The following is a 22,789-nucleotide window of genomic DNA, read 5'->3' on the forward strand; positions in this document are numbered from 1 at the left end:
AGGTAGCCATGTTGGTCTGCCATAATCAAAAAAAGAAAAGAAAAGAAAAGAAAGTTTCTTTTCCTTCAAGTAGCACTTTAGAGACCCACTAAGTTTGTTCTTGGTATGAGCTTTCGTGTGCATGCACACTTCTTCAGATACTTCTTCAGGTATCTGAAGAAGTATCTTCAGGTATCTGAAGAAGTGTGCATGCACATGAAAGCTCATACCAAGAACAAACTTAGTTGGTCTCTAAGGCGCTACTTGAAGGAATTTCTTATTTTTTATTTTGTTTTGACTAATTTTCTGAGATTGTGAATTTGGGGTTTTCATCAGTTGTACGCCATAATCATCACAATTATAACAAATAAAGGCTTGACATATCTCGCTTTGCATGTCACGAGTCTATCTCATATATTAGTTCCACCTTTTAAGTTGAATTAGTGAAATAAATGAACTTTTCCATGATATTCTAATTTTTCAAGTTTCACCTGTATAACCCACCCACGGTCTATGTTAATCTGAAGTCTGCGTTAATCTGTAGTCCTTACTCACACAAGCAAAGAAAGCAGGGATGGCAGGCGCCATCCAGCAGCCAATCATTGGCATTTCCAAAGCCCTATTCCTTTACTCCTATAGTTTGTTAGTAAGACATGGTGGCAAAATCACCTGATGCCAAGTGATTGGCAGGTGGGTAAAATGAAACTCTAATTCTAAGTCACAGCAACCTTTGTTCCAGCACTATCATTGCTTGGGTTATTCAGTCAAGTTACTGGCTTTACCAGAGTGTGTCACTCTCCTGATTTAATTTGTTTTTCAGAGATATACAGTGGAATCTCGGGTTGCGGACATAATCCATGATGGAGGCACGTCTGCAACCCACAGCATTCACATCCTGAAGCACCACATCTGCACAGGCACCAGTGCGATTTGGCACTTCTGCACATGCACGAAGCACAATTTAGTGCTTCTGTGCATGTGTGAGTGGTGAAACCCGGAAGTAACCCATTCCGGTACTTCTGGGTTTCCTGCGTTTCGCAACCCGAAAACACGTAACCTGAAGCATCCATAACATGAGGTATACAAAATTTCTTTCTCATTGCTTCATGGGATATTTGTGAACCTTTAGATGTCTTTGAATCTTTGATCTTGCTAACAAAAATTGATGGATGTAGTTGTCCAACAACAAAGTGCCAAATTATTAATACACCTGCTATAGGGAATAGAGAAGACTTGTGGACTGTTCCATAAAGATGAACCATTTTTTCCCCTACGCAAAGTGTGACTCAGTATCTGATCTCTGAAGAAGCAATTATTTCTCTCTGCAATTATCCAAAATACTATAATTTGCTCACCTTTCTAAGATTCTGGTGCTTTCTAGAAGGCAAGAGAAAACAGTCAGTTAGCAAGCCTGAAAGTAGTTATAAAAACCCCCCTGTATAATTAGGCTATAATTAAGTGCAAGAGGCAGGCAGGTCTGTCTATGACATGTTCTCCTTTTTGAATCTCTGACTTCTAGCACTGGCAATCTCACATAGGATGCAAGTTACAAATGAGGGAATTTACAGAGTCAGAAATTCTTTTCTGCCAGCATGTTAGAAATAGCAGTGTTGATGCTCCTGCTGATTCCCCTTGTGTCCCAAGAAGAAGCACTGAAATGTCACACTGGTGATCCACTCTCTGTTCCAAATGACTGGTACCAACTAGGTTGCCTCCTCATTGGTGGAATAGCTTCTCAGATCTCTTATATGGTGAACCAGGTTACTTTTGAGGAACACCCTTCTCAGAACCTGTTTGTTTTTCCAAGGTAAGGATCCCTCACTCCATCTGCATTTTCTAAGTTGTATACCTTATAATTATCAAGAGTATACATGGATACTCTCCTTCCAGATATGAAAGTCTTTTCTGTTTGAAAAAGCAGGGTACAGGAAAGCCATCAGAAAGGACAAGTAGAGAGTATTGAAAAATCAATGAAGAGTTGGGATAATAATAATAATAATAAAAATAATAATAATAATATTTATTATTTGTACCCCGCCCATCTGGCTGGATTTCCACAGCCACTCTGGGCGGCTTCCAACAAAAATCTTGAAAACAGCAGGGCTTCAGAATAAAAATGGAAATTCTACATATGAAAACCAGCAGAACCTTTTGTGTGCACCCACACAATGAGCATACACACACACACAAAAAAAAAAAAATCAAAAAGGGAAGATATGAAAGCACTGATTAATGTCACTTGGGATGGGATGGTGGTCAGCTTATGGAAACTATAGTCTTTTTCAGCTCGAGTATAATTGCCTTTTGGGGTAAACAAAAGTTATATTTCTTCTTCTTGGGGAACTCTTAAGTACCTATCTTGCACATATTCATGCACACACATGCACACACAATCACTTAATGATAAAGGAATGCAAATATTTGATTTAGCATGTGCTTAGATGGTAAAATGGACAATCTAAGTGCAATCTAAATGTAACAGAATACTAAACTTTGCACTCCTCATAGCTTTGTATGCTTAAAACTTTGTTGAAGAAGGTGCTATGCATAAATTGTGGCGCATCAGAAACAAATAAAAAGGGTATTGCAAAATTCTGGCTCAGTTGCACTTAGAAATTCCTGGGTTTGTAGCATAATGAATTTTTGCATTATGGATGTATCTTCTGAAAAATTAAAATAAACTCTCTTGGCAGTGTCATAACCAAGTTCTACCAGCACAGCCTGGCTTTGGCATTTGCGGTAAATGAGATCAACAAGAATTCCAATATCCTGCCCAATGTCACCCTCGGTTTCCACATATCTGACAGCTATGACAGTGCAAGGATGACCTATCGGACGACACTGGACCTGATTTTCAAGTCACATACATTTCTCCCCAACTACAAATGTGGGAAACAGAAAACCCTTCTTGCCATTATTGGAGGACTTGACTCTGACACCTCTTTCCTTATGATGGACATCACTGGCCTCTACAAAATTCCACAGGTAATATCTGTGGATGTTGGAAAATTATTTATTACTCAGCTTTGAAGATCCAAAGAAGGGAATATTATTGATGACAAGCAGTGAAATCTTGTGGACATTATAATATCCCTTTAATTCAAGATAGATTTAGAAATACTTCAAAATTATTTGTTGCATATATCCACTCCCAGTCACAGACTTCTGGAATAAATAGATGGGTATTAATGATAAATAGATAGATAGATGTTTATTCGGCATTTGCGCCCATCATACAATACAATCATACAATACAAAACAAGCAGTCAATCAAAAATCAGATAAAATCAAATAAAACGACAGCCCAATACAGGCCGTGGTTATAATAACACAACTCACAGGGACCAAAACTATCACTTAGATAAAACATATCTAAAAAAGAATTAAGGTTAAAATTTAGGCACCCAAAACTAAAACCAATGTCTAATTCTATTTTTGAAAAACATATCTAATTATCAGTAATCGGCTGACATCCCATTTTGTCTCTTGTGCGAGATGACGGCTGTTAGGAATCTAGCAACCTGTAGAGTTATATAAGGGTCCACATCTTGGAGAACCCAAGCAAGACGAAGGTCAACTGGCTTATCAGCAATGGACTGAATTATCGGGTATTAATGAATTTCTGTGGTCTCTGTACATTTTCTTACAGCTTATATATGGTTCATTTGCACCAGATGAGATCCAAACAATGGGTGTTCCTCCATTTTACCGCATGGTTTCAAATGAAAACCTTCAGTATATTGGGATTATATGGTTACTTCAGCATTTTAGGTGGACCTGGGTGGGGCTCTTTGTTGTGGATGATAACAGTGGAGAGCAATTCCTAAAAATATTGGAGCCAATGTTTTCCAGGCATAGAATCTGTTCAGCCTTCTTAAGAAGAATCCCACAAGATGCTCGTATGGAGGAATTCATCAATAATTTTAATGATGCAAGTTCAATTGATGTATCTTTCCAAGAACGTAAAGCTGGTACAATTATCACGTATGGAGAATCTTTAACTATTTTGTGGCTGTTAACTTTCATATGTTCACAGTATTCAGGAAATATGCAAAACACATTCTTTGGGAAAGTGTGGATTATGACAATGCAGATTGATTTTATATTAACGGGTGCTGCAAGAGGATGGGGTTTCCAGATGTTCCAGGGTGCCATTTCCTTCACAATTCACACAAAAGAGGTACCAGGTTTCAGAGAATTTCTTCAAAACATTAGGCCAAATTGGACTCAAGGAGATGGGTTTCTAAAAGATTTCTGGGAGCAAGCCTTTGACTGTTTCTTTCCAGATCCAGGGGTGCCTGTAATGGATGGTGATACCTGTACTGGAGATGAGAGCCTGGAAAGTCTCCCTGCTGGACTTTTTGAAATGCACATGACTGGTCACAGCTACAGCATTTATATTGCTGTCTATGCTTTGGCTCATGCTATGCATGCCATGTACTCATCTAGATCCAAGCACAGGCCAATGTTGGTTGGTAACAATATTGAACTTCAGAACCTGCAGCCTTGGCAGGTAATGGCTTGCCAGAAAACAAAGTATTTCAACATAGAGTGTAGTACAATGTGAAGCTACATCCAGGTTTCTCCTTAAGACATTAATGCAAATATTGGGTTCATATTTCCTTCTATAACTTAAGGTTGCAATTTGCAGAGTTTTGTTATTCATGAATCCCTCCCCCCATCTTTTTCAATTAGCTCCACTTGTTTCTTCGAGACATTTCATTTAACAACTCGGTTGGAGAAACTGTTTCCTTTAACGATAAACGGGAAATGAGAGGTGGATTTGACATCATGAACCTGGTCATCTTGCCAAATAACTCATTCCAGAAAATGAAAGTTGGGAGGGTTGATCCCAGTGTCCATGAAGGAAAACGATTCACCATCGATGATGATAGAATTATGTGGCCTAGAGGTTTCAATACGGCATGGATTCTGTTTGTTCTTAATTTGAAAACTGTGTCAAATTTTCTATGCATTGTTTATTAACTCTGAGGTTTACATCACTTTGCTTCTGTGATCCTGAAGTAATAGGATAAGTCTGCCACTCTGATTGCAAGCAATCTGCTGATCGGAGTAGTTCACAGAACCTTTTACATTTATCAGTGCTGGAGATAGATAACGTGGATACTGGACAGAATGAAAGCTTCAAAGTTTATTTCATTCATTCTGAGTTATTTACTCTCCCCTCCATTTTTGGAATATCTTACAACCAACACCCTTTAAGCACAACACAGCTGTCAACTTTTCCCTTTTCTTGCGAAGAATCCTATTCGGAAAAAGGGAATTTGACAGCTATGCATTTCCTATACATAGTTGACAGCTATCCATAGGAAATTTTATCTAATTCAGATATTTTAACCGGTGTTTTTTTCCTGGGAGGCACAGGGCTATGCATGCCCCTAAACATTTTGTGAATCTAAGTTTGCCCTCATTGAGGGGCAGTGTTTCAATATGAGTAGGAAAATGAGAGTACCGCTAAACATTTTTAATAAGGAAAAAAAGCACTGATTATAGACATTTGATGATTTCCTACTAAATATAATGTGGAGAAGCTATATTCTGCTTTAAGACACAAGGGGAAGCAAATTTCATCTCTATCAGCCTGAGATGAACTTGTCCACACATAAACTTACCTATTGTAACTTTTGATATTAGGCTATATCAGCAATTAACGAATAACTTGTTTCGAATATTGTCAGTTTGTTTCAACAGTTTATATACCACTTAAGTAAACAAGGTCAGTCAAAGTTAACCAAAAACATATTTGTACTAATTTCCCCCCTGTTTATGGATAGGTGGTTCCTCTTTCGGTGTGTAATGAGCCCTGCCATCCTGGTCATCAGAAGAAAATGAAGGAAGGGGAAAACTTTTGTTGCTATGATTGTGTCTCGTGCTTAGATGGGAAGATATCAAACCAGATTGGTGCGTGATGTAATTTTGCCATCACAGATGTTGTTGTTTTTCCCCCCTGTGTCACACTAATTGACATTGAATTTGGACCCTTTTTTTCTATTTTTCAGATATGGACGACTGTTTCAAATGCCCAGAAGATCAGTATCCAAACAAGAAGAAAAATGGTTGCATCCCTAAACTTATTACCTTTTTATCATATGAAGGACCTCTAGGGATCACTTTGGCCTCTGTGGCAGTTTCTTTTTCACTGACCACAGCCCTGGTGCTAGGACTGTTTATTAAGCACAGAGATACCCCAATAGTCAAAGCCAACAACAGGGACCTCTCCTATACTCTCCTCGTCTCCCTCCTGCTCTGTTTTCTCTCTTCTTTGTTGTTCCTTGGCCATCCTGGGAAAGTGATCTGCCTCCTTCAACAAGCAGCTTTTGGCATCATCTTCTCAGTGGCTGTTTCTTGCGTGCTGGCCAAAACCACCATAGTTTCTCTAGCATTCATGGCTACAAAACCAGGATCAAGAACGAAGAAATGGGTGGGGAGGAAAGTGTCCTATTCAATTGTAATTTGCTGTTCACTTGTTCAAATAGGTATTTGTATTGTGTGGCTGGCAACCTTTCCCCCATTCCCTGATTTAGACATACACTCAGTGAATGAAGAAATCATTGTACAGTGTAATGAAGGGTCAGTCGTCATGTTCTACTGCGTCTTGAGCTACATGGGTCTTCTGGCCATCACCAGCTTCGTTGTGGCATTCCTTGCTCGCAAGTTGCCTGACAGTTTTAATGAAGCCAAGTTCATTACATTCAGCATGTTAGCATTTTGTAGTGTTTGGTTATCCTTTATTCCGACTTACCTGAGCACCAGAGGGAAAGGCATGGTGGCTGTGGAGATCTTCTCCATCTTGGCCTCCACTGCTGGGTTATTGGGTTGTATCTTTTGCCCCAAATGCTACATTATTGTGTTGCGACCAGAACTGAATAGCAGGGAGAAACTAACAAGGAGAAAGTATTAAGGAATCTTATATTTTCATTCTATCATATAGTTATACATGTTGGAAAAGAGCTTTTGGAGTAGGAGTATTGATGTCTCTTGGCAAGTTTCTGTTCATGCTAAGATTTCGCCTTAGTACATTTCGCAAAATGCTTCATTCAAGAAACATTTTCATAAGAATTCATTTGGGCAGAGTTCTTGTGCTTTTTGTGACTCTGTCAATTTTCAACAATATTGATTGTCAGTCGTGATGAAGCTAGAGTACTCCAAATGTTATTCAACTCCAGCACCCATTACCTCCAGTCAAGTATGAGGGATGATGGGAGTTGCATTCCATCAGCATTTTTAGGAAACCACATGGGTGAAGGTTGTTTAGCTCTATACATACCTTGGCTTTCGGGTGGGGGAAGTATCCTCATATTGCCCCCACTATGTTGTAATAAACACTTGGTAGGACTAGATGACATCCTACATATTTTCCAAATGTATAGAGAAAGGGGGGGATGTGGTGTTTTGTTCAGGTCCTGTGTGTGGACTTCACATGTGGATCTGGTAGCCTAATGTGGGAAAGGGACTCTGAAAAAGATGGGCCACTGGTCTGATTCAGTGAGGCTCTTCTCATGTTTTCATGACATGCTTCTAATAAATGAAATTGAATGTAATTTAGCATATGACTACAACATGAATGTGGAGACAACTACACACTAGGGTTCTGCAAGAATCCCCAGTCAAATTTGTGGGTCTGATTTGCAGATCCACATTGGAAGACTGATGCAAGGACTCATGCTGTGAATGCTTTTTGCCTTAGTAGTGAAAATGACTGTTTAACATTTACATGTTTATTGAAATTAGATACATAAATTGCTTTGCAATATGCATTATTTACATATTCATTTATGTATAATTCCCACTGGGAACAAACAAACAATGGAATGCATCACTCACTATTGTTCTTTTCACATGCAAAGAGGTAATCTCTTTGGCTACCTATGGCCTTTATCTGTGCTCCTCTCTTAAATTTGGAGCGTCTCGGCCAAAGTGGGCAGAACCATCTGGATCTGAGTGCTCATTATTGACCACTCATCCATTCCCTCAAATCTTTGTTTGAAAAGTAAAATTAAATTTAAAATTTATTTTCTCCACCCCGATCAACTTTCCCTCTCTAATGTCTGAGTGTGGGAAATGATATAAGATGACAAGAAATCAATGCTGTGATTGTTGCAATTCCAATCACACTTATGTGGTAATGAGCACCAAAGAATTCATGAGATTTATATCTGAGTAGACATGCTTATGCTTGTAGTCCCAGATGCCTTTGTGATGGACCACTAGCCATGTTGCTAACCTTAAATACAAGGTACTCTGCTCTTTTTCTGCTGAGGAGTAACAGGGCTACCTCCTTGGAAATTCATTAATTTTGAAAAAGGATATACAAAGGAGGCAACTGATTTTTAAATAAGGCATATGTTGATGGAGAAGAAGAGGAGGAGGAGGAGGAGTTTGGATTTGATATCCCGCTTTATCACTACCCTAAGGAGTCTCAAAGCGGCTAACATTCTCCTTTCCCTTCCTCCCCCACAACAAACAGTGGAGCTGAGAGACTTCAAATAAGTGTGACTAGCCCAAGGTCACCCAGCAGCTGCATGTGGAGGAGCGGAGACGCGAACCCGGTTCACCAGATTACGAGTCTACTACTCTTAACCACTACACCACACTGGCTCTCAATAAGATAATATTTGAGTGTCTGTTTTGATATGCATCAGTGGAATATAAAAAGGAATAGAGAATTTTACATAATAAACCAACTGTGTAGAAACACAAAATAACAAATACAAGTGTGAATAAATGTCAGAACAGATTGACATGCATTCCCCTAGGTATAGAATAGTTATGTGTAATTTGACCAAAATGGTCTTCCTGGTCAATTGGGGAAACCTTGCCTCTAACGTTACTTTTTCTTGGAGTTTCCTCACCACAAAAACCTGCAATAAGGCCTCAGCTTCTCACCCCTTTAGGGAGAGGTTGCATTGAGGTGGGGGGAATCAACATGTTTCCTGCCAAAAGTACCACTCATAATCTAAACTGTGAAGAAGTAATTATCTCCCCCTGCAATTATCCAAATCACTATAATTTGTTCACCTTGCCAAAGTTTCTAAGGCTTTGGAGAAGACAAGACAAAACAGCCAATAAACAAGCCTGGAAGTGGTTGCAAATAGACTGCAGAGTTGGGTTTAGGTGCAAGGGATACCGTAGGTAGAGCCCAACTCTGACACTGCCCTCGTTTTCATATTGTCTCAGACACTCTTGAAGCCATTTGTAATCCTCTTGATGCTAAAAGTAAGCCTGATAAATTTCCCATTGATTGGTGTGTGGGGAGAGTCCGGCACCATCCAATGAAATTTGATAATGTCAGGCATTGCCTAGATATGGGACAGGACTATTTGCATCTAGAGATATACTTTGCTTCCCGAATGTTGGGCAGAGCTGTGTGGCTGCTTCTGTTGCTTCTCATGGTGTGCAAAGTGGACACCTTAAAATACCCCAAAGATGGACCCCTCCCTGTTCCACACGAGTGGTACCAGCCTGGCAGCCTTGTCATTGGTGGGATGGCTTCTCAGATGTTTTATGTTATCCATGAAGTTTCCTTCAGGGAAAATCCTTCTCTGAACCTTTTTGAGGTGCCTAAGTAAGTATTGTTTTCCCCCATATGCATTCTATAGATTCATGCATTTCACCCAATATAGAGCAGATATGGGTCTTTTTTCCAATACCACCACCCCCTTTCCTGGTGGTGATAAGAAAATGGCATGTGTCAGACCAAAATAAAATAAGTTGGAAAGATTTATTTAAGGCAACGCAAACATTTGATGAAAATATACAAAATCAGAAGTTAGTGAGCTACCAATCTGAACAGAGATGAAACTATCTGGCTTCTGTAGACTCAGGTGGAAAACTGAGGGAGATGAATTCAGGATCTAGCCTTAAAGCTCAAGAACAGTTTAAATGGGAAAATAAGGAGATATTAGGGGGAAGAAATCCCTATGTGAAATAACATTTCTGAAACAGATCATAAGGCAAATGTCCTGGTCTCCCAATGCAACAGAAGAAGCAAAAACCGATAGCAAAATTTAGAGCAAAATAAAAGTAAGAGTTAGCACTGCTTTGCAGTTCCCTCTTAAATCCCTCTGTATCTCTAAATTTCCCTTTCTTCTGTTTCACTCTTTTCTCTTGCCCCACTTTTCCCTCACTAAATTTAGTCCTGTTTTGTAAAGGACACCAGTGGCAAACACCTGCAATACAGGTGATTTGCTTGCTTGTTTTATTTTATCCTGCACTGAGTATTTGCAGGAGGGTGATGTTATTCAGCCTTATCTGTTTACAAGGAGTCTAATGAAGGTCACCCAGAGCTACTCCTCTTCATCTCAGTGTATAACCTGGATCTGACTAAACACTTCTCAGCCTTTCCGATCTCATATTCAAGGAATAACAGATCAATTATATTGGCAGTGTGGTGACAAAGTTCTGTCAGCATGCCCTTGCTTTGGCATTTGCTGTGAAGGAGATCAATGAGAATCCCGTGATCTTGCCCAATGTTACACTTGGGTTCCACATTTATGACAGCTACTATGATGCAAGGATGACCTACCGTACCACTCTGGACCTTCTGTTCAAGTCAGATAGATTTGTCCCCAACTACAAATGCGACAGCCAGAAAAAACTCATAGCTATCATTGGAGGACTTGGTTTTCATACCTCCCACTATATGGCAAACATCTTGGGTCTTTACAAGATTCCACAGGTAGGATTTGTTTGGGGGCTCTGGGGTTATTCATATTTTATTCTTCTCACTGCTACCTAAACAAGTGCATGTGGGGTTTTTTTTGTGTGGGTGTGGGTGGGTGTTTCTGTATTGCATAAATAAATATATAAAATGGACATGCACATAAGACTGCTCTTAAGTTTTTTATGCTATATCTATACATTTTTTCTTTTAGTTCACATATGGCTCATTTCCCCCAGTGAAAGAAACTGATAATAGACACATGGCTCCAAATTTACCACATGGCTCCAAATGAGTCCCATCAGCACAGGGGGATCATCTGGCTACTTCAGAAGTTTAGATGGACATGGGTTGGGCTCTATGTTGCAGCTGGGAACAGCGGAGAACAATTTTTGCAGGCTCTAGAATCATTATTTTTCCAGAATGGAATTTGTTCGGCATTTGTCAGAAGGATTCCACAGCAAGCCCATTTTGAAAATTTTGGGGACATACTCAACACAGCTTCCAATTTGCATTTACCATTGAGAAATAAAAAACCCAGTGTGTTTATCATGTACGGAGGATCAATGACACTTTCAACTTTCAGAACTTTTATACTCGTTCAAGATACATTAAATGATGAAAACACATTATATGGAAAAGTGTGGATTATGACAACCCAGAGTGATTTCATTTTATCAGGCCCTCAAAGGAGTTTGGATCTTCAGTTGTTCCAAGGTGCCATTTCCTTCACAATTCACACAAATGAGCTTCCAGGATTCATAGAATTTCTTCAGATCACAAAACTTGATAGGAAACAAGGAAATGGTTTCCTCAAAGACTTTTGGGAGCAAGCATTTGACTGTTTATTTCCAGATCCAGGGATGCCTATCATGGTTGATGGTACATGTACCGGAGAGGAGAGGCTGGAAAGTCTCCCTGCGAGTCTTTTCGAAATGCAGATGATTGGTGACAGCTACAGCATCTATAATGCTGTCTGCGCTTTTGCTCATGCACTGCATACTATGCTCACAACCAGACCCAAACACAACACAATTCTGGGGAGTAATAGTATTGAATTTCTATCTCTGCAGCCTTGGCAGGTAATGTCTCCACAACAGGGGCGTTCCTAGCCCCTTGGCTGCCCGGGGCGGGAAGCCAAGAGGCACCCCTGGGGGGGCGGGGCATCGCGGCGCGTGTGTGCGTCATGACGTCATGACGCACGCACACGCGGCGACGGCCCGGCATCCCCGGGGGCGGGGCATCGCTGCATGTGCGTCATGACGCACGCACGCGCGGCCCCGCCCCGCCCCCAGGGTATGCCGGGCGGGGGCTTGGGGGCCTCGGCGGGCTGCAAAGAGCCCCGAAGCCGCTGCCGTAGTGCAAAGGGGTGCCAGGCTGCGGCTTCGGGGCTCTTTGCAGCCCACCGAGGCTCCCGAAGCGGCGGCCCCGCCATCCCCGGGGGCGGGGCATCGCTGCGTGTGCGTCATGACGCACGCACACGCGGTGACGCCCCGCCCCTGGGGATACCGGGCCGCCACTTTGGGAGCCTCGTCCGTGCAGCGCTGCTGCTCCCGGGGTGACGGAGGGAGCGGCGGCGCATGGGAGTGGTGGGAGGGGCCGCCGCTTGTCACCCCACGCGCTGCCGCTCCCTCCGTCACCCCGGGAGCAGCAGCACCGCACACACCCGCCTAGGGGCGGCACGAGGGGCGGCCCGCCCCCACCGCCCCCACCTTACGACGCCCCTGCTCCACAATGAAATATTCTAAGATTTCACTTTAATTTGGGTGCTCATTGAGATTGGTCATATTCCAGCCTCTGGCACATCACACCCAATATCTTAACAACCCTCCACCTTGAACTGAAGAGCATTTTTTCTGAAGCAGGAAATCTTCTCTCCTTGAATGTTCACCATGCAAAATCAGGGTTCCAAATCAAAGGCTTACCAATGAGCATAAGACTCCTATTGGATCAGAACAACGACCCACCTTTCACCCAAAGTCTCTTCTCACAGTACCCCACAAGATACATTTGACTTGAGGAGAGAAGATTTACCTGTTCAGCAGCAGTTCCTTCAGCTCTCAGAAAGTTGTTGAAATGAGGAGTGTGCTGTGCTGGAGTCGTGGGGCTTTCCAATATACATGGGGAGAATTCATGTTTGTTGATGATGATTAATAATAATAATAATAATAATATTGATGTTTCATTTGGCCATGAATCTCACCAGGTGAAACTGAGTCAGTCTTGGAAGAATGCTGAAATATAACTGATATATAATTTAATTAAATTATAATATAACTTGAAATGTATAATTGACTTGCAATATGTTAGACAATGTGCAAAATAGGCCTCACTAGCACTTAAAATGGCCAGATGTACACTGCATAGTACACTGGATCCACCCTACTTAGAGGTCATGGGTACTATTTGATGTTAGCTAAATATTCAGAGTATACCAGCTGAACTCACAGCACGAGCAACTTAATGCCAATGATAAGAATGATTCGAGTATGTGACTTAGTTGCCTCTCACCTTAAGGTTGCAATCATCTACACATTTACCTTGGAGTAAGTTCATTTGAACAAAAGAGTAGGACCAGCCTAGGCTGCAGCCTCTCCTCCACTCTATTGCTTCCTACCCAAAGAATCACTGTTATTAATCCTGGGAAAATGTGATTAAAAACTAGACCTGTCTAGAAAAGTCACACCTTGCCCTTCATAGAGCCAAGAGACTCAACAAACTGAATGCCCAGCTGTGTTGAAAGGTGCTTCTATGCCATAGGCTAGACCATATTCACTGGCAATGTTTTATCTATTTTCATATCCTCTTACAATTGGAAACTGAAAATATTTTGTTTCTGCACACTCCAGAGTTTTGTTACCCTTCTGTTACTCTCGCTTCCTTTCAACCAGCTCCACCCATTTCTTCAAGGCATTTCATTTAACAACTCAGCTAATGAAGAAGTGTCCTTTAATTACAAGAGGGAAATGAGAGGTGGGTTTGATATTGTAAATATGGTCACATTTCCCAACAAGTATTTCCAGAAAGTACAAGTTGGAAGCCTGGATCCCAATGATCTGCAAGGAAAGAAATTCACCATAAATGAGGATATAATTTTTTGGCACAGACATTTTAATCAGGTATGGACGCTGTGATTCTCTTGGGATATCCTCTTTAAACTAATTGTGAAATCAGTGTGTCAGGACTGAAGGGTCACCCACACTTCCACTTGTCCCGTGATTTCTAGATACAGATGTAAGAGGTTTTAATTTTGTCCCACTGCTTACCCTGGTCAAACCCTAGTGTTTACTGCTGAATTGGAGAGCAAGTTTTCACAGGGAAGGTGGTGGGGCAAGAAAAAAATCTCTCTGCCCAGTGCTGAGAAATCACAGGACAAATCACAGGACCTGACTTTCACATGACTTTCAAATGGATCGTCAAACTCTAGAAGGCTGGTACTACCTAGGACTTCAAAGCTATATGCAAGGTTTCAATGCCAAATATAGCAATTCTTATGAAAACTGGCATTTAGTAGGTTGTTTGAATTTCTTATATTGATTCTGTACGTAATGTGCTCTGGGACCATGTGATAAAGAATAGGTCAAAAGTACTGATAATAAATGAATGCTAGTTATTTCTGGACTATCAAGTAAGGTGATGGACAAGATCAACAAAATTGATTGAATATCATCCAGTTTAAACTATTTAATGTCCATTGATAGGCACTTCCTCTTTCTATGTGTAATGACCATTGCTGGCCTGGTTATCAGAAGAAAAAGAAGGAAGGGGTAAAGTTTTGCTGCTATGATTGTGCTCCATGCCCTGAAGGGAAGATTTCAAAGCAGACTGGTAGGTATTGTCCTCAAATATCTAAATTTGCAATTGTATATGACTAATACACTTAACTAATCGAAGGTCGGCGGTTCGAATCCCCGCAACGGGGTGAGCTCCCGTTGCTCGGTCCCTGCTCCTGCCCACCTAGCAGTTCGACAGCACGTCAAAGTGCAAGTAGATAAAGAGGTACCGCTCCAGCAGGAAGGTAAACGGCATTTCCGTGCGCTGCTCTGGTTCGCCAGAAGCGGCTTTGTCATGCTGGCCACATGACCAGGAAGCTGTATGCTGGCTCCCTCGGCCAGTAATGCGAGATGAGCGCCGCAACTCCAGAGTCGGACACGACTGGACCTAATGGTCAGGGGTCCCTTTACCTTTAATACACTTAATGGTCAGGTGAATTAGGATTAAAACTTTCTATTTGTCAGATATGGATGGATGTTTGAAGTGATCTGATTATCAGTTCCAAAGTAAGAATAAAAATTGACATATTATAAAGATCAGTTAAAATTAGCCATGATTATCTCCCATATTAATCTTCTTTCCTGTTTGTAGATTATTCCCCTTTCTTTGTGTTATGATTATGGCCACCCTGGTCATCAGAAGAAAAAGAAGGAAGGGGTAAATATTTGCTGCTATGATTGTGCTCTTTAACAAGTAGGGAAGATAGGACACAAAACCTGCAGGTCATGTAATTTGGCCATCACACAGGGTTTATTTATTTTGCTGTGTCACATTAATTAACACCGCATTTGGACTTTTTCTGTTTTTCAGATATGGACAACTGTTTCACATGCCCAGAATATCAATATCCAAACAAAAATAAAAATGAGTGCATCCCTAAAGTTATAACCTTCCTCTCATATGAAGAACCAATAGGGGTCACGTTAGCCTCACTTGTGGTTTGTTTTTCTCTTACCACAGCCTTGATACTACAAATTTTTATTAAGCACAGAGACACCCCCATAGTGAAAGCCAACAACCGGGGACTCACCTACACTCTCCTCATCTCCCTCCTGCTCTGCTTCCTCTCATCTTTGCTTTTCCTTGGCCAGCCTGGGAAAGTGACCTGCCTTCTCCGACAATCTGCTTTTGGCATCATCTTCTCCATGGCGGTTTCTTGTGTGTTGGCCAAAACCACCATAGTTTCTCTTGCATTTATGGCCACAAAGCCTAGATCTAGGATGCAGAAATGGGTGGGGAAAAGACTAATCTATTCAATTGTCCTTTCCTGCACCTCCATTCAAGCGAGTATTTGCACCTTGTGGCTGGCAACCTCTCCGCCATTCCCAGATTTAGATATGCAGTCAGTAACTGAAGAAATCATTGTTCAATGTAATGAAGGGTCTGCTGCCATGTTTTATTGTGTCCTTGGTTACTTAGGCCTTTTGGCCATTGCCAGTTTCCTTGTGGCATTCCTTGCCCGCAAGTTACCAGACAGTTTTAATGAAGCCAAGTTCATCACCTTCAGCATGCTAGCATTTTGCAGCGTATGGCTCTCCTTTGTTCCAACCTACCTGAGCACCCGAGGAAAATACATGGTGGCTGTGGAGATCTTCTCAATATTGGCTTCCAGTTCTGGGTTGCTGGGTTGCATCTTTTCCCCTAAATGCTACATCATTGTGATGAGGCCTGAACTAAACAGCAGGGAAAAACTAATAAGAAGAAAGTGTTAAATTATCTATATGTTTTGTATATATCATATTATTAGATGGGTTGGATATAGGCTTGAGGAACATATGGCTTACTAGTACATTACTGATAGATATTCACCGAAAGTTTTGATCAAGCCTGAACTGAACAATAGGGAACAACTAATACGAAGAAAGAATTAAATATTTCATATGGTTTGAATCAAAATATTAGGTGAGTTGGACATACAGTAGGCTTTAGGAGCATATGGCTTACTAGATCATTATTGATGATCCAGTAACACTTCTGTAGATGATGATAGATGATAGATAGATGATAGATAGATGATAGATGATAGATTTCTAAAGCTTCTTTGCCTTCATCATACCTTCTCATGCTCTTCATGACACAATACAATGATGATACAATAATTTCACAATCTTCATGATGATACAATAATTTTCTCCCAGATGTTCTATATTTGTGAAGTGGTTTTTTAATAGTAGAGAAGCAGTCAAAAATGGTATCCCCCACATCACCTGAAGTGTTTGCATCCTTTCTGCCACTTCATAATTCTACAATGTCATTCTGTTACATTCATAGACAGAGACTGAGGTGCTAATGAGACACTTGCATGGAGTATGAGATGTTGATAGCATTAGAGGTGTAACCAATCCATTTCACATTTTTTTATATGCATTAGAGGAAATTGTGGTTTTCCATTTGTCTCCTTGTCACTCTTCTCTGTATCAGGGGTGACAAACCTGTGGCCTGCAATATGACTTTGTTTAATTATTATTTTTTCAGATTTATATACTGCTTAATCATCCATATAATCTACTCAGTTTACATAAAATATAAAATGTCTATTAAAATAGTCATACAGTCTAGCATTAAAACGCACAAATTAACTGTTAAAATGCTCATAATATAAGTGAAATCGCCTTTTTTAAAAGTGAACATAATAATGCAAAATTGCATGGTTATATAGTATTTTATTTCATATTACATAAAATAAGGATGCATGATATGATCTGGACTCCTACTTGCATCAGCCCTAACCAGGATGGTGATAAGAGGTGGAGTCCAAAAGGGGGTATGACTAGATGACCCTCATGATCCCTTCCAACTCTACAAATCTGTTTCTATTTAGTATCTGGTGAGCCACAGGTTAGCCACCTATGCTTTACAGAAAACAGACATATGAAACAGAATAGATAATATATCAGCCAACAACCAACCTTCCCTATCTTCTTATTCCATGTTGTTTACACATATATATCCATAGACATCACTTAGCAACTCTACTTAGTCCAATGCCACATTGCTAAATTCCAGTTAAGAGCCAGAATATTCTCCACTATCCCTACTAAAAAAAAGTGTTGCCCTTTGTTGCTACATTCACAAAGAATAATATGGAGAATACCCTAGAAGAATCTGGGATTCAGAATCAATTTTATTAGGATATGGAACAACCTGTGTGGACCTTGATCCCCATCTAATGCACTTCAGATACAGGGGAGGGTAAATTGACTAACATCTTCCTGATTACTTTTTCCATGGACCTCCTAGGCTTATCATTATAGGTGTGGTAGACTTCTGCAATATATCAATAATTTGCCACTGCCCATTATCATTAAAAATAAAGTTGTGATCTATGACTGCTCTTTGTGGATGTTAAAAACCAGCACTGCAACTTCTTTCTTCAAATAAGTTTTATTTTATCTTGGGTTAGAGAAAGGTGGTTTTCATTAGCAGGATATTATGCCCTGATAAAGTTCATACACCATTTTTTCTTCCTATGATGGAAGAAGAAGAATCTCTGCATTCCCACTGGGTGAACAAACAAGAGGTTCTAAATCAGTTCTGACAACAGTGTCTCTTGAGCTCTCCTCCCAGACAATCCCTTCCAGAGTTGCTTTATCACAAGGGTTTTTGAATGACAGCTGCGTCTCATGCACAGTAATACACAGCGGTGTCCTTGGGAGTCAGATAGTGCATTTGCAGACAAAAATTGGAGTTGCCCTTGGAGGCTGTAAGCATCCTTGGATGGCAAGCACATAGGTTTGTTAAGATTTCCAGTTCCACACCAGCCATTCCCGTCCTTTCCCTGGTTTCTGCCTTATCACAACAAATCCCCTCATAGAACATTGCCTTCAAACAGATTCTCTTTTCAATTCTGAACCCACTTGAGTCAGAACAATCTGGGAAGGTCTTTCTAGTTTAATGAAAAGGCAAGCACCAGAAGACATGATAGAAGTGTATACAGTACATTTTTGCATGTTATGGAGAAAGCACAGAGATTAAAACGTTTCCCCTGTTTCATAACAATAAAAGTTGGGGATATCCAGTGAGAGTGATTATTTAAAGGTTCAGGAGACCCCAAAAAAGTACTCCTTTACACAACACATAGTTAAACTATGGATTTCACTCCTACTAGTGATTTTGATGAAGGATATCTATCAGTGGATACCAGCCCTGATGGTGATGTTCTATTTCCACCAGTAGCAGCAATCTAAATGCTAGTTACTGGAAACTGCAGAAAGTAAAAATGTTCTTCTGAGGCTGCTGTTGCTTCTATGGGTAGGGCATACAGTTATTTTTACAGCAGCTCTCACAACCAGTGGGAGTTCAATGAAATTCTATGTTTGGAGATCCACACAGAAGACCACTTATGGCACATGGAGCATAGATTGTTCATCTACATGAAGTATGCCAGCCTGTGACTGGTGAAAAGTTCAAAGGAAGAACACATCTTTTAAATTAGTGTTTCCATATTCCCCAGAGTGAAAATCTGGTGTGTGTGTGTGTGTGCCGCCCCCCCCTGCCATTCATCTGGGTTTTCCTGGGCACTATGACAGACAGCCCTATTTTTAATAGATGAGGTACAGGGTTCAATCCCTGGTATTTCCATGTTCCGTATTAACTAAAATTGAGCAACATTGACTCTACTGAGCTTCCAGTGCTTTTGGAACTGGGGTTTTATAGAATTCCTCAGGCCTCAGGTAAAGGGGAAGGGAAAAGAAAACATTAAAAGAAAACTGTGAGATATGTAGTGCTAGTGAACTATCAGTTTATAAACTCAATTCGCTCAGGGAGATCTGGGGCTATTGTGTCCAAAACACTGTTCATTATGATTGGGGCTAGAGGTAAGCCAATGACTCAGGTTACACTGCTTATCATAATATCACAGCATTATAGAGTTGGAAAGGACCCCCTAGGGTCATGTAGTCCAACACTTTGCTATTCAGGAATATCAGCTAAAGCATCCATGGCAGATGTCCATCTAACCTCTGCTTAAAAACCTGCAATGAAGGAGAGTCAACCACCATCCAAAGGCTGAACTGTCAGAGGATTCTTCCTGATGTTTAGTCAAAATCTCTCTCTTTTTGGTATATTGAAGCCATTGGTTTGGGTCCTATACAGTACATGGGTGTGTTTTTGTGTTTTTGTTTTTTTAGAAAATCAAGTTGCTGAGGGGTTCTTTAAGGAAATCATTATGCTACATACCTCCCAGCCATTGCTAAGAGCAATGCCATTCCAATTCCTAATCCTGATTTTTTAAATTTTTTTATTTATTTTTTTGCTTTTTTAATGGTGCTCTTTCATTACTGTAGGAAACCATAATTGCAAAGCTCTCTTTGGACGCTGTGACAGCCAATATTGCCAGCCTCTTTTTGGAGTTTGAAATCTGGAACTGAAGTCCCATGTCACATTTCTTTAGGAAGCAGAGAATATGTTTGGTCAGCTGTGGAAAAAAGAGCCAACATGTTTCATGCCAAAAGTGCCATTCAGGATGCGCACTCTGAAAAAATAATTATCTCTCCCTACAATTAACCAAAACACTATAATGTGCTCACCTGTCTGAAGCTCCCAAGACTCTCTAGAATGCAGAAGAAAACAGTCACTATGCAGGCCTGAAAGTGATAATACAGAACTCCCCCTAGCATGGGCAACTGGGATTAAGTACATGAGGTAAACATGGCCATTTCTGACACTTCCCCCCTTTTCTTTTTATAAACCACATTGAAACTGGAAAGTTGGTGATGTCAGATAGTATTCAAGTCATTTGGAACACTCTTAATGAAAATTCTAGGGCTAATTTGACAGAGCCAGGGACCATTCAGTCTAACCCACTGAAACAATGAGATGGATGCAAGAGAATTTGCATTTACAAAGAAATTTTGCTGCCAACATGTTGAGAATAACAATGCTGCTATTTCTTCTGCCTCCCATTGTCTGCCAAGTAGATATTATGAGATGTCTCGGAGATGATCCCCTCCCTGTTCTACATGATTTCCACCAGGCAGGCGGTCTCCTCATTGGTGGGATCGCTTCTCAGATCTCCTATTTTTTCAGTGAAGTCTCTTTCAAGGAACATCCGTCTCAGACAATATTTGATGTTCCACAGTAAGAATCCCCATTTGCACCTCCTGAATGCATTGCATTTTAGTTGTTAAAAGTAAATACTGTTTCTGCCATTCCAAGAATGAGAAGTTACTTTTATCATGGAAACCAGGAATTGGGGACAACTTCAATTGTTGCATTTAATCTGCTAATTTTGTACGCCTCCAGATTACTTAAAATTTTATGCAGGAATTGGAAAGGACTAAGGGGGGCATTGAAAATGCTAGGCAAAGAGCTGCTGTTAGCAATACTAGTCTTCAAAAAGTGAATAAGAAATCTTGCACAAAAAGATGGACAGACAAGCAAAGAAGAGGATTCATAAATGAAGAAATAGAAAGACATGGAAAAACACTGATTCCTTTGACACATTTGTTTATCTCGGGGGGGGGGTATTTATTCTTTTCCCTGCCTTCTTGGTACCAAATGATTGCTCTTATAATGTATTGAATCAAGTTTGCTTAAGTGACCATATTTGTTCATTAAAAAATAAACAGAAAAAAGAGATCACAAAACGTGTGAAGGCCCTAAAAATGACATAAGGCAAATATGTTCTGATGCATCATATATTAGAAGCATTATTTAGCTGAAAGGGATTTATTAACTATGGGATATTGGAAACAAATAGGGAAAAAAATCCCAAAAATCTGGTACTACATGTGACAGCCACTATAATATTACATACCTACATGCATATACACACATGACATCAGAATACTGACTTTCCCACTCTATGTCATTTTGCACAATTAACTTTTCTTCTGAAGAGGATGGTGTGGCATTGAGGGGAGGGAATCACAAATATGAAATATTGTCTAACATTCTGATTCAGTTACACATAGGAATATCTAGTATTACAGTCATATCTTGGGTTACAGACGCTTCAGGTTGTGCGTTTTCAGGTTGCGCACCGCGCCGAACCTGGAAATACAGAAATGGGTACTTCCGGGTTTCACCACTCGTGCATGCGCAGAAGCGCTAAATCGCACTTTGCACATGCCCAGAAGCGCTGAATCACCACCCGTGCGTGCGCAAACGCGGCACTGCGGGTTGTGAACGTGCCTCCCGCACAGATCACATTCACAACCCGAGCCTCCACTGTATAGCATCATGAATTTGTTCATTATAGACTCATCTTTTAAATTAATGAAATCAACTCTCTTGGCAGTGTGGTCACCAAGTTCTACTCACACATCCTGGCTCTGGTGTTTGCCATAAATGACATCAACAAGAATCCCAAGATGCTACCTAACGTCACACTTGGTTTCCACATCTCTGACAGCTATCATGATGCAAGGATGACCTATCGTACCACACTGGATCTGATCTTCAAGTCAGACAGTTTTCTTCCCAACTACGAATGTGGGTCACACAAAAACCTCCTAGCAATTATTGGAGGACTTGGATCTGACACCTCTTTTCACATGAGGGACATCATGGGTCTCTACAAGATCCCACAGGTAATATGTGGGGATAGCATTACTCAACTTGGAAGTTTACAAGAAAGAAGCAATATTATTAAAATCAATTTCATTGAACAATTTTCATGGATAACTAAGGTATATATAATGTTTCTGTTTTCAGTTCATAGAGTCCTATCTACAGGTCTGTTACCTTTGGTGTGATACATTGCTATCATAGGCATTGCAATGTGTGGAGGGGAGAAAATGTGGGGAAGGAGGGGTGGGAGAAAGAGGGGGTGATGATTTTTCCTTCTTTCGCATAGTGCATGTATGGGGTTTTTGTTTCAACGTTATGTAGCTAGGTTCTTCATCTATTTGTTTATCTGTTTTCTTTGACAGTGAGAGAGATTGGGGAGCCAGAAAGGAGCAATATTAATGACAATAGTTAAAATTTTGGTAATAGTATTAGGTTTCGATAATTTGATAAAATTCACATAGAAGTCTCCTTTACTGGTTTTCAGCAAATTCATCCAATTTCAAAAGTATATATTGCATCAACCCAATCCTAAACACAGCCTCTCTTTTTTGTTTTTTGTTTATACTTTTCAAATTCATACATTTCATTAATTTCACAATCCATTTAACATTTCAAAATTTGACTTCCTTCCCCCTCTTTCTGGGGTTCCTTTATTTTTTTTTCATTTCTTCTGCATAACCAAATTAATTTAATTTACTCATTTAATGATCTACTGTAAATATATACTCTTATAAAACGGCAGGTTAATACAATAACCATGCTAATGTTTTTATCTGTTTTCAATTTATCTGTAAATGTTCAATATACCATTCTTTAATAAAGTATTTGTTATCTTGATTTCTT

General features: G+C 40.3%; 2 protein-coding genes across 2 annotated transcripts; both read left to right on the forward strand.

Annotated features, from left to right (window-relative positions):
• The first annotated feature begins 3,691 nt into the window (after positions 1 to 3,691).
• LOC117058985 (vomeronasal type-2 receptor 26-like) lies at positions 3,692 to 6,901 on the forward strand. Its single transcript, XM_033170417.1, has 4 exons — positions 3,692 to 4,492; positions 4,675 to 4,902; positions 5,775 to 5,901; positions 6,000 to 6,901. The coding sequence occupies exons 1-4, from the start codon at positions 3,692 to 3,694 to the stop codon at positions 6,899 to 6,901; spliced, it is 2,058 nt and encodes a 685-aa protein (XP_033026308.1).
• Positions 6,902 to 14,370: 7,469 nt separating this feature from the next.
• On the forward strand, positions 14,371 to 16,146 carry LOC117058986 (vomeronasal type-2 receptor 26-like). Its single transcript, XM_033170418.1, has 2 exons — positions 14,371 to 14,488; positions 15,245 to 16,146. Exons 1-2 carry the CDS (start codon positions 14,377 to 14,379, stop codon positions 16,144 to 16,146), a joined length of 1,014 nt encoding a protein of 337 aa, XP_033026309.1. The 5' UTR covers positions 14,371 to 14,376.
• The last annotated feature ends 6,643 nt before the right edge of the window (positions 16,147 to 22,789 follow it).

This window comes from Lacerta agilis, chromosome 14 (genome assembly GCF_009819535.1).
Source record: "Lacerta agilis isolate rLacAgi1 chromosome 14, rLacAgi1.pri, whole genome shotgun sequence".
NCBI lineage: Eukaryota > Metazoa > Chordata > Lepidosauria > Squamata > Lacertidae > Lacerta > Lacerta agilis.

What these genes read in the sequence shown, in the direction of transcription:
- LOC117058985 (XM_033170417.1), top strand. Translation starts at nt 3,692, where the DNA reads ATGGTTTCAAATGAAAACCTTCAGTATATTGGGATTATATGGTTACTT. An exon ending in AGAACCTGCAGCCTTGGCAG is followed by an intron (nt 4,493 to 4,674) that starts GTAATGGCTTGC and finishes TTTTTCAATTAG; the next exon opens with CTCCACTTGTTTCTTCGAGA. An exon ending in GGCCTAGAGGTTTCAATACG is followed by an intron (nt 4,903 to 5,774) that starts GCATGGATTCTG and finishes GTTTATGGATAG; the next exon opens with GTGGTTCCTCTTTCGGTGTG.
- LOC117058986 (XM_033170418.1), top strand. Translation starts at nt 14,377, where the DNA reads ATGTGTAATGACCATTGCTGGCCTGGTTATCAGAAGAAAAAGAAGGAA. An exon ending in GAAGATTTCAAAGCAGACTG is followed by an intron (nt 14,489 to 15,244) that starts GTAGGTATTGTC and finishes TCTGTTTTTCAG; the next exon opens with ATATGGACAACTGTTTCACA.